At 40.9% G+C, this 12,891-nt stretch overlaps 1 protein-coding gene across 2 annotated transcripts in view; it reads right to left on the bottom strand.

Annotated features, from left to right (window-relative positions):
• yap1 (Yes1 associated transcriptional regulator) overlaps positions 1–12,891 on the bottom strand; it is a 45,893-nt gene that overhangs the window by 11,547 nt on the left and 21,455 nt on the right. For both annotated transcript variants that reach the window (XM_054795161.1, XM_054795162.1), the window contains one exon: positions 10,500–10,613. In XM_054795161.1, coding sequence (XP_054651136.1) covers positions 10,500–10,613 — 114 coding nt within the window. The remainder of the gene's footprint in view (positions 1–10,499; positions 10,614–12,891) is intronic.

Raw genomic sequence — 12,891 nt, 5'->3', positions numbered from 1 at the left:
TGTAAATTCTGGGAGCGACGTGTTCTACTGGGTTGATAGGGTTCTAGGAGCTCTTTAAGGTATACTGGTGCCTGACCATGTAGGGCTTTATATGCGACAAAAAGAATTTGAAAGTCAATTCTAAATTAGACAGGTAACCCGTGCAGTGAGGCTACTACGAGTGAGATATTAGCTCGTCTTCTGGTTCTGGTTAACATTCATGCGGCAGCATTTATAAGGGTCTTTTGAAAATTTTGCCCGCCATCCACAATCCGCATGTGAAACATGAACACATATTCCTTTCCCTTTTCTGTGCGTTCTAATGAGAGAAAACAAGTTAGTGTGAGCCAGCTAACAATGCACGGGAGGTACCTGTTTTGACGCTAAAGCCCTCACAAAAAACGGCAACAGTGTTCCATTGACATAACTGACCTGTATACTAACCAAGCTACAGCGATATTGTCATTGTAACAGCTAACACGAAAAACTAGATTCATCTAGGGGAGTAACATGCCGCCTCAAGCCACTGTAACGGGACAGACGCAAGAGTGGATACTACTGGCTCTCAATTTGGCTACAAAGACTCAACAACGCTGTCAGCATTTTTTACCTGAGGACTGCAGCCCAAGTGTTGTGCTGGAAGACACAGCAGTCCCAATGAGAGTGGACATTGTAAGTGTCATCGCTGTTGTTGACGGAAGTAGCATTAGCTATATGAGCTATGTGAAATCAATGCGCCAAGGAAAGAAGTTTCGCTAATGTTTTAAATCATCAAAATACAGTAAGATACTGTCAGTATTACATGTTATCATCAATGCACGTGTTAGTGCATGATCACAGCATGTATAGAAAACAACCAAATGTTGTTGAGAGGTTTTTTTACAGGGCTTCATAGTGAAAATAGGTACCCCCCACGACGTGCATTGTTAGCTGGCTCATACTAGCTGGCTTAGAAAAAGAAATATGTGTTCATGTTTCACATAAGGATTGTGGATTTTTTTTAAAGTGCAGTGTTCCTTTAAAGATTTCTTAGGGCAACTATTGTCATAGTTGTGGCATAGAATACATACCTGTTTATGATCTAGAAAATGCTTAATTTAGGTCAAGAATAAGTACAAGTTGCTTAAATATGCATACTTATAATAATAGGCTTTATTCAACCACGAAACACTGATCATTTATGATTTTTTTTTTTAAACTGTGATAGAGTGTTGGAACTGCGATGCAGCAAGTCACAACTGTATATACAAATGAGTCATGGCCCATTAGGCAAATAGCCACAAATAGATAGCAGTCCTGTATGAAACACTGAGATATTATTAAGGTAAAATACATCATTATTATCATTATTTCATTTTCTATTAGAGATGCACAATATCTTTTTTTTTCTCAAACCGATAACTTTCTGCTTCCGTGAACATCACAGACAGGAGAAAAAAGTAGCGCTTGATTTGCTCACCTGCAAAGTACCCATAATCTCGCCTCATTTGAGCCTTTTTTACATTATCTGTTGTCAGAGCTATTTTTAATGGAATTAATCTCATTTATTGGTATGACACCATAATGCCCTGATATGGACCCCAATTTTATATTTGGATGATTTAGCAGTGCTATCATATTGCCACACTGAGGCTAAGTGGTTAGCGTGTTGACCACACAGTCGGGAGATCTGGAAGATCTTGCATGTTCTCCCCGTGCGTGCGTGGGTTTCCTCCCACATTCCAAAAATGTGCACGTTAGCTTAACTGGAGGCTGTAAATTGTATGAATGTGAGTGTGAATGGTTGTTGTCTATATGTGCCCTGCCACTGGCTGGCAACCAGTCCAGGGAGTACCCCGCCTCCCGGCCAAAGTCGGCTGGAATTCAGCTGGGATAGGCTCCAGCATACCTCCACGACCCTAATGAGGATTAAAAGCAACATAGAAAATGAACGAATCATATGTCTTTCCAAATATCATTCGATTCAAATAAAGCTAATGAAAACTATGTATATCTAATTTTATTATGTATATTTTTCTTCAGTGACTGGATGGTAGAAATCTTCTCGCAGGTCTTTCTGAATGCTGGGTTTCATAGTAGAAATATGTGCCTTGTGTCATAGGTGTCGCTGGACATGTGAGCGGTGTGAATATGCGCGCATCGTAACATGATGAAACTGCACAATTCGAAAAGACACACACAAAAGAAAGTAGCAGCAATTTGTTTGCAATGGTGCTTGATTGTAGCAATGCCACAGCACGTCTTTCAAGGCACACTTTGCGTTCCGAGACAAATGATGTCATAAAAGACGTTAAAAAGCATGTGACTGAGCTTCCCGAGTAGACCAAACAGTAAGGAAAAGCTAGCAAGTATGCACCAACAATGAGAAAAATGGAAGCTGCGTCTGAGGAGGAGATAGGAGGGAAGGACAGGTTCATTTCAGGGCCAGCCTGATAGCGCACACAAGGAGGTCGAGTGTGTGTGGGTGTGCGTGTCTATGTGTGTGCACGTTAGCAATATATGAGGGCAGCTATAGGTGCTGGGCCGAGGGAGGAGATAAGACACAAAGTTAATGCCGTCTGCCTTTTGTCTTCTTCACGCACGCGTGCAACACAACCAGCACAACACCAACGCTAAGTGATCCGGCCATCACGTCAGCAGCCATGTTACACCACACACACACACACACACACACACACACACACACACACACACACACAAAGTAATAGATTTCAAGTCAAACATTCACGTAAAGCTAAAAACAGCATGACTAGGCTAACTCAAAGGATTAGTTCAAGCAACAAAAAGATATTTACTGTATGTTCCACCACCACATATGCATAAATAACAGGACGTGTTATTAGGTACACCTCCATTTATACAGTATAGCTATATATTGTTTTTTATTAGGGCTGCCAGTTGATTAAAATATTTATTATACCAATGATTGAAAATATTATTGAGAAGAGATATGAACAATTTCACATATTGAACATTTTGATTAAAAAAAAAGTTAAATTAAAAGTTGAAAAATTAATCACATTTTGTCCATAGTTAACTCATAATTGTAATTAATCACAGATAGAAATTAGATTTGATCTATAATACGTGCACCTTTGAAAGAAGTTTTTAATACTCCTATCAGCACGAGACTGGATAATATGTTTGCTTTATGCACATTTTTGTTTATTAAACATTGTTTTTTTTTTTTTAAACAGCTCAACACAAAATGTATAACAAAAACAATGTACAACAAATAGACATTGGCAAGATAAACTGTCCATCACTCACTTCAATATCATTCTCTTCAAGCAAATCACCTCGCTAGAGAGAATTGTGACTAATATTAGAAATAAAGCTTTGCAAAAACTAAGTGAAATAAAAACAGGGTGTTAGAAAAATAAATATTGACAGCTTGGAAAAAATAGAGTGCTGGCGAAGAGTCAGTAGTAGTAGAAGTAGGACTGCACTACGGTCAGGATATACTGTATGTTATACTTCACTTCCATACACTCTTTTACACACACATACACTACTGGTCAAAAGTTCTACAACACCCCAATTTCTCTAAGAAAAACCGACATCAGTATTAAGATGGGCTGTCCCTCTTTGATTGTTAATTGCCTTATTTTTTGCCATTTTTGTAGCAACATACGGCTTTCTGCAGTACAATACTGATGCTCATGAGGGTATAGTACCACAGTCAGTGTGTTCCAAACACTGCTTTTATGCAGACAGAGGAGGTGGTAAGGTAGTAAGTACTCCAGACAAGTTGGAACACCTGTAGGAATTAGTAGCACCAACTGTTAAAGGCTTGATGAACCTCCATTTCTGCAGAACAGCTTTAAATTGCTGGCCCATTTTGTGATCCATGAAAAATGCCTTTTTGTATAAATCCGAAACACATTATTTTTCAGTTTTGGGTAACCTTATCTTTTTTTCAACCTCTTGAAGTTCACCACTTACCTTTGTACAATTTGAAGCTATTGATTGGACTTGAACTGTAATAAATAACTGGAAAAATTGGGGTGTTGTAAAACCTTTGACTGGTAGTGTATGCACACACACTCTTACACACACACGCACACTCTTTTCCACACACTTTATCACACTTTTCTTATTGTGGCCACTTCAACCACGTGGAAGTACGACACAACATGCAACTTTTATTCTCTCATCTTTGACAAACAGCAGTTCAAGCACACCGCTAATAAATCACAAATAAATAATAATAATTATGTTAATAAGTTTCCTCATGAGCCTTTACTGCAATCTCATTGAGTGTGTGTGTGCTTGCTCACTTCCGCCTTTGTCACATTGACACAAGCCCTCAGTAGCTGTCCTGGCCTATGCCTGCTGGGAACTAGCAGCTCCTAACCCAAAGTTTAGCTCGAGTTCAAATAATAACATCAGCGGAGAGATGGCTGGCATCTAAAAAAACACTCGTATGCCCAGGTACCACTGTATAAATGACAATAAAAAATACCTCTTCTCTCTGGCATTTGGGACTCGATGTACTCCATGACAACTCAACTCACAGCGACATTAGATACAAATAAGTTTGGTCTTGTTGTGAGAGCCATTTGCCAGGGGCTTTGAAGCTAAACGTACCACTCAAAAGACCCTTTTCTTTCTCCAATTTTACTCAATATACTCAATATCAACTGTCACACCGCTGGCTTTCCTCAAACTATGGTGTGGGCTGAGGGTCAAATGGGGCGTGCGCACGTTAGTCAGGTGTCATAAAAAATAGCGCCGTTAAAGGAAATTTCCTAATGCGTTAACTTTGACAGCGCTGATTTTTATACAAAAGTAGTTAAGAAAATACGATGAAGTTGTGCACCACTGCAAATAATAAACATTGTTACATGAATGCCGCTCACACTGTCAATTATCATCTTTGTAAATGCTGATATATATTTTTTCAAATATATTGCATTTTTCTTACTGATGTTTTTATTAGGGGTGCACAATAAAAGTATGACGCCATACTGATAAATCTCATAACCTTAAAAATAGCTCTGATAACCAATAATAAAAAAAAACACATCAATGAGGCGAGAGTACCCGTACTGTGCGGGTGAGCAAATCAAGCGCTCCTTTTTCCTCCTGCCTGTGAGGTTAACGGCCTGTCGTAAGTTCCCCTGAGCTCACTTGTAAGAAAACATTCACTTGAAGAGGAAGACATTTCACACGCCAGCTGTACCAAATGCTCCGTGATGAGGGGGGAAAACCCTATCAAGCACACAACAAAGCGTATCAGCCACCTGAAACGCCAGCGCTGCAGCGTTTGAAAAGCGCAAAGAGACCTTCGTGGCGTCACATCAGCTGCTCGGAGCATGTGCCTGAATACAGTGCACCTTGCTGGTCCATGCCGGGTGGCTCCCTCCGCTCTATACTCTGGTTCTCCTGATAGTAGTGATGAGGTAGTAGTAATGTCATGATATTTGATTAGGACAAATCAACAGGTACAGTTGGTCAAATCGTAATTTGTTCCAGGCCTTCTTACCTCCAGGTGTGCACAAACTACACTTAAATCTCAATTTTAAAAAGTAGATAACTCTGCTTCCTACCAGACCTCATACGCACCTTATCTCTGCTGTGCCAGAGAACAAGAAGACGTTGCCAGGTTGTTTCACTTATAGCTCGCGAGTATTGACACCTCTTTAAATTCTGTCTTTGAAAAAGCCACAAGCGACAAGCTGAACGACTTTTTCTGGTCTTATTGGACCCTTTTGGAGACTTCAACATGAAAGCACGTATCGCTCTTCTCAACGAGCCGCGGCTGCTGCTGTGGGGCCCTGCCCCATCTAAAAACACTCACGGGTGGCTCCTTCTTGCTTGTGACATTAAAAAAAACACAAAAAGAAGCAACAACAGAAGATTCATTTGTATATTTTTTACTCACTTTTTTTGTGCCACAGCATCCATAAAAATGACATGCACATGTGTCTTGACCAATTATGCAAATCAGAATATGCTTTTTGTTATGTAGTCAACGTACTTTAGTATTTTGTGACCAAAAAAAAAGAGTGAAAGTCACGCTAGAGTTTGAGAGATGACATCATTCTAGCCGCCAACTTTCCTTGGTCAGAAGAGGCGGAAAGAGTGTCACGTGACACGTAGGCCGCATTTGACAAAGACGAGCTTTAACATGACGGCCTCGGAGCCAAACAAGCTAGAAGGCTGCTGGTGGTGGCGAGGTTCTCCTCCTGAGAACACACACACATACATGCACGCATGCATACACACAACCCGTTCTTAAGTTTTCCTTTCTTCACTCAACCCCAAACACACAAGCACACACACACACACACACATCTTGCCCCCTCCCCCTCTTGCGTTGTGGAGTTGTTTGACTGAAAAGGTCTGGAAGAGATTAAGAATAAAGAAGCCTGGCAGAGATTCAAAGTCTGTCTGGAGCGACGGCACAACGAGGCCGTGCCTGCACTGGGCCTCACGGATGGCTGGGAGGGGTGTGTTATGTGTATTGGGGGGCGGGGGGTGCATGTGTGTGTGTGTGTGTGTGTGTGTGTGTGCAAGGCAGTCGGCAACAGGCCTGTGTTAAAGAAGCTCTGCTGCTTTTCTCCTGAAAGCTGAAATGAGCTTCCAGTACGAAAGCAGATCCCGCATGGCAAGGAATCGCTAAATGCAACAACAACACACTAACTCTACTAATACTATCTATTTTTATCACACTTTAGACTGTTCTCAGTCATACATCACATGATATTAAACATGAAGGATTCTTTAGTTTGGTATGGAATGACACCCCCTCCCCCTTCCCAAAAATGTTTAAAAGACACATAAACCTCCACATTGTCTTCACTATTTAATTACCAATATATACTTCACTATACTACTATAGTACATACAGCATAGAACATGCTGTGTGCACCACCAATGTACCATATTTATACATATTTAAAGTACCTTTTCATGTCCCATATTTAATAAAATTAACATATCCTAACTATAAGGTATCATCGTCCAAACTTCCAAACTATTCCTACAGTCATTCTACATTTCATTATTCAACCATTTCTACAGCATTTCAGTTCAGCTTCAGCATGTCAATTCAGGCATTCACATTCACACTCTGGTTATGAATCCAATTGCTAATTCTATGTTTTCATGGTCAAGAAATCTAAATATGTAGATAAAATAAATGTAGGACTAATATTTATGGTGTAAATCAATATTGGGGGGAACTATGGCGCTTGGCGGAGGTCTGCGCTCTCCGAGTGCTTTTCCGGTAATAGTAATACTTCACCGTGGGCGTGGTTACATGTGTGTGTATGTATACATAAGCAATAAGTATGACATTTCTATGACTATCCAGTCTGTCATCTTACACGTTGGTAGATATGCAATCATTTTTTATTTGTATGCACCAATCATGGGGGTCTGATCCTGAAGTGAGGGTATCATATTCATCTTTGTATTTCCTAGCAAAGGAATAGGAATTGGCTTGTTAAAGTGTGTGTGGCGGCACGGCAAGAGTTAACCTTGTCAAAGTCACTTTCAGGCGCCCAGCACCCATGCATATGTTGTGTGTGTGTGTGTGTGTGTTCATGACTTTGAAACGTTCAAAGAGCCGCCCTTTCCTTCCAGCTGCTCCCTTACAACTTTTGTTTTGGACTGGAGACGAATAAGCTTCCATCACAAACCACTGCTGTGACACCAGTTTGATATTTCAGGATATCAGTGTTTCCCACAGGACTGCAATCTATTTGTGGCAGTGGTGGGATGGTGGCGATGGAAAAGAGTATCTCGCAGGTTGAGGGTTCTAAATTAAATTTGGCAACACTGATATCGCCTGCTGCATCTTCTTATTCCCTGGAAGACCAGATATGAGGACAGTCCCAGCATAATGTGTGCACGGTACAGCCAAATTTATTTCTGGTGCTCCAAATGTATTTGTCGCGGGCCGCCACAAATAAATGAAAGTATGGGAAACACTGCTACTTAATAGAGGCCGATTACAGGCACATTGACACATGACATATCACTGATTAATCAACATGGGTGAATATGTAACCCATTTATTAACTTTTTCTGCTGCATGGAGATTGTGTCGCTCCGTTCCTGTGTGTGTCTGTGCTGCAACCTGCCTAAGCTCACAGACCAGCGAGGTGCAGCTCTTCCGGTCTCACTCACTCGGCTGCAGCAGAGAATAACGTCCTTGCTGAAAACACGCCGTCAGGGCCCGTCAAGAGGAACATTCTAGTTTTTTCACGCAGGTTTTAGAGAGCATATTACAGTGTTTTAATGTTGTGTAAGTTTCATCTCGGTGAGACAAACAAAGATAGATGCAACTGTTAATCCACCATTACATAGATATATATGATGTTTTTATGAATAAGCCTTTATTTGTTGAAAAACGCCTCACATTAGCCTGTGTTATGACTTTCAGCCCAATGCAGCCATTTGTTTTAATTTGAAAATGCTCAACTGCAGTATCAAATTCTATGCTAATGAGCAAAATGCACTAAATCCATATATTTTCATTTGACAGGTGGAGAGGAAGAGGTGTGGAGCCACTTGACAAAAGACTCACCAGGCGTTACGTTAGATGCAACATCTAGTTTGCCTTTTCTTGTTTATCAGTGTACCATTCACGCTCACATTCATACCTATGGACAATTTAGAGTCTCCAATTAACCTAACATGCATGGTTGTTTTTTTTTTGGAATGTGGGAGGAAACCAGAGTACCCGGACAAAACCCACGCACGCACAAAGAGAACATGCAAACTCCACACAGAAATGCCCAAGCGGAGATTCGAACCCAGGTCTTCTCGATCTCCTGACTGTGTGGCCAAAATGCTAACTACTCGGCCACCATGTGCCTATTAGGGCCGTCGATTAATCAATTTATCGATTAATCAATTTGTTCCTGTAGTTAACTCATAATTAATCACATTTAATCGCAGATAAAACATTTTTATTAGGAATATCCGATAATATCTGCCCACTGGTATTGTCGGCCCGATATTGGCATAAAAATGTAGATATCAGTAGATCAGTAGATATCGGTATTGGCTTTTTCCCTATAATGAAACCCACTTTAAAAAACTGCTGTATATAGGCCTATGGCATCCTGTACTGGTAGTGCGGCCACTACGTGGGAATACTTTGTCACGTCCTGTGTTACTCCTCGTAGTCGGAAGTGGGCTTCAATGTGTTGAAACCGCAGGCGTGGGATGTGCTGCCGACGCAGACAGCACCAACGTTACAGTTACACTATTTTTACCATTTTTCTTTCACCTCATATTTTCTCCCAAATTCTGATACTATGTGGGAATGCATAAAGGTAAGATTTGATGACCTTATTGAGTGCTTATGTGTATATTTGTGGTACACAACCTCTCTGAAAAACAAAGTCCCGGCTGGTACTGGCGGATGGTGGCTCTGTATTCATTTCGTGTTTTTAATTTGATGTTGTTTCTGTCATAGTTTTATACAATACATAATAAATAAGATAAATTAGATCGCTATAATGTACATATATTTTACTGATGTGTTGATGACTAGCTAGTTCACTGCTAATGCTAGCGGTCCTTGCTCTGCTAGCTCTGAATTGACAGAAGCCGCTACATTAACTAGCAGCTCGTATCCAAGTTATAGCTTACAGTTCCAAGCAAAATATCAGCCCAGAGATAGCTCGGTTTAAAAAAAAAACACTGGTTAGTTGACACTCGTATGCTCAAGGTGCCGCTGTATAAATGGCAATAAAAAATACCAGCAGTGCTTCAGCATCTTTCCGCTTCTCTCTGGCGAGCTGATGATGACGTAGTCCGTGACAATTCCAATCAGAGCGACAGTAGATACAAATAACTTTGGTCTTCTTGCGAAAGCCATCTGCCAAGACTCTGAAGCTAAATTTACCAATCAAAATACCCCTTTCTTTCTCCCATTTTATACACACACACAGTTATACAGTCCCTGTGTTGACAGTGTTACTAATTCAACTTTCTTGTTTTCAATTAGGAGTCTTCTGCTTCTTTGTGTTGAATCCTGTTTTGGGTATTATAAGAATTTATGTTCACGTACAGCATAGAGTATATTCTGTGTACATCAATGCTCTTATTTCATATATCGTCCGATATATCGGATATCGGCTTTTTTCAGCCCCTAATATTTGTATTAGCCCCAAAAATCCAATATCGGTCGGGCTCCACTATTTAAGGCAAACCCTTTTTTTAAAGTCTTATTGAACGTACCTGATCCTGTCACTTATCTGCTAACCCCTTCGGAAAAGCTCTTGTCAAACTTTAGCTCAAGCCGGGATGGAGGAGAAGGGGGTTGGTGTGTGTGTGTGTGTGTGTGTGTGTGTGTTAGGGTTAATGGCCAACTCAGCTGTTGTTCCAACACTAAAATGGCTGACAAAGGGTGAGGTGCTGCTTTGGAGTGCATGCTAGTTCAGACAAACAAGCAGTCCAACGTCACATGAAACAAAAGTCGCCTGCTCACAGGGACGTTTATGACAACAACTTTGTCTTTTGTGTACATTCACACTTTGCGGCAAGCGACAACGCACCGAAACGCGGGTCGAGTCGTGGGTCCAGCCAAGAAGTGGTTTTGTTCTTGTGGTTGATGTAGTAGATCTCCCCCTCTGATGTGATGGCTTGTTCCCAGCCTTCAGGGAGCGGACCTGAGGGGGGAGGAATGAGACAAGCTATAACTAGCTGTAATGCTTCATTTACATAATGTGACCTGCATATTAACCAAACTACTTGTTGTTAACATTGTTACGCTCAAGAACTACGTTACTGGCGTAGTGACACCTCGCCACACCACACCGGCTAGCTACTAGTCGGCTCGCGATTAGCTTCACCACACACTCGCTCACGATGCCTCAGGCCACTAGCGAAAGGTAACGCTACGTATTGGAGCTGCCGCCACTGCTGCTGTGTTTTTGTTTTGGAGTTTGGAAATGTTAACGCTAAGTGTAGCGTTCCTTTCTATGTTGCTACGTGAATCAATGCACCCAGGAAGGAAGTTCCCAAAATACTGTAAGTATTACATGTTATCATAAATGTATCTATGTTACTACATGCTCACAGCATGGATAGAAAACCATAAAACCTTGTTGGAGCATTTTGGAGGTAGCCATCACTTGCACATGTACTTGTGACTTTGTCCAGAGGCGTCAGGATAATGGCTGCTAGAAAAGGATGTGGAGAACACGCGCAGCACAAGAATGCAGTGTGTTCCTCGTCCTTGTTCACTTTTTCCACTTCATTATGTCTCCTTAGTGTTAGTGCACCAAGGAAAAGGAAAGCCATCTCCCTGGAACACCCTGGAACACCCTGGCACATATAACAACCATTCACACTCACATTCACACCTATGGGCAATTTAGAGTCGCCAATTAGCCTAACATGCATGTTTTTGGAATGTGGGAGGAAACCGGAGTACCCGAAGAAAACCCACACACGCACAGGGAGAACATGCAAACTCCACACAGAAATGCCCAAGGGAGAATCAAACCCAGGTCTTCCCGATCTCCAGGCTGTGACTGTGTGGCCAACGTGCTAACCACAAACCACCGTGCGGCCCTAGTTTGTTGTTTTTACTTGAAGTAATATATTGAATGAAAGGATATATATGTTATATAGATACATACAGTATTATTTACACACATATTGACCACAAGTACTTTGAAAACAATTAAAAATATCCTAAAAATGTTTCACTGCGCTTTATTTTAATAAGCATGCACCGGAATCGCCTGTCTGCCTTGCTGGCACTTGCGCATGGGACCAGATATGTGACACGTCTTGTGTTGACTTTCACTTCGTTTCTTATCGGGAGAGTGAACAATAGTTTCAAAAATGTGTAGTCAATTGACGACAGATTGTCACATGCTAAGCCTATCTATGCCAACGTGTGTGATCGCTCACGTTTCAATCTCATTCCACTTTCTGGCATTTTTGTTTACATGCGTGGCTGGCGGCATCTAGCTAGCTCGTTTTTGTCCCACCTGCGAGCTGCGATCATCGACACGTCTTACTTTTTTAAAGTGTCACTTAACAATTTTGCTATCTTGTTATCATTATAATACTTATGGCTTGTCTTCAAAACGCTAGTTGTGTGTCAAAGTTGTTCAACAGAAACACGTAATGTGTACAGCTTTAGACAGTGACGCTATCACAGGGGTCTCCAACAGGTAGCTCACCAGCTGATCTTGAGTAGTTCACCAAAGAATATAACCTTCACCTCTTAGATTTTTATAAGTGTTCTATTCAAACATGACACCTGTATTTAATGACAAATGAGCACAGAGTGGAGATGTGCTTTGTCAATAAAGTGCAATTTAAATATTGTCAGTGCTCTCTGCAACTTTGCCATTACATTAACAGTTTTGCAATGTTCTCAGTTCATGTTCTGCTAGTTGTTGAAAAAAGTTAAATAAATAAGCTAATCAATAAATAAGCCATAAAAAAAATTGCCATTTGTCTTTTTTTTTTATTATTGCAGACGCAGCAGCGGCACGACACAGCTGCGCCAGTCCACCCTCCCATGCAGCCCACCACCACAGCTTCAAAAAAATCCTAGGGGAAACCCTGATATTATTACATTTATGAAAAAATGGTCTCAAAATAATGTTGACAATAATATCGTTTTTGGGCAATAATTTATAGGACAATTATCTTCCACCAAATTTTGTTATTGTGACAGGCCTACATTCTTTTATTGTATTTATGCATATTTTTGTATTTTTTTCAAGTCGAGAATGGTACAGATAACTTCCTGCCTCTCATGAGGTCCGGCTCATGTGACCGATAACTGATACCTTTTTGTATGTGTTATTTTTTAAATGTATATGTAAGTGTAGTTTGTGCACACCTGGATGTAAGAAGGACTCAAACAAAGTTGGATTTGACCAACTGTACCTGTTGATTTGACCTAATCAAATACCATGACAT

The sequence above is a fragment of the Dunckerocampus dactyliophorus genome, chromosome 12 (assembly GCF_027744805.1).
Source record: "Dunckerocampus dactyliophorus isolate RoL2022-P2 chromosome 12, RoL_Ddac_1.1, whole genome shotgun sequence".
Classification (NCBI taxonomy): Eukaryota; Metazoa; Chordata; class Actinopteri; order Syngnathiformes; family Syngnathidae; genus Dunckerocampus; species Dunckerocampus dactyliophorus.
The sequence above is the reverse complement of the archived record's forward strand: the minus strand, read 5'-3'. Positions and strand labels throughout refer to the sequence as shown.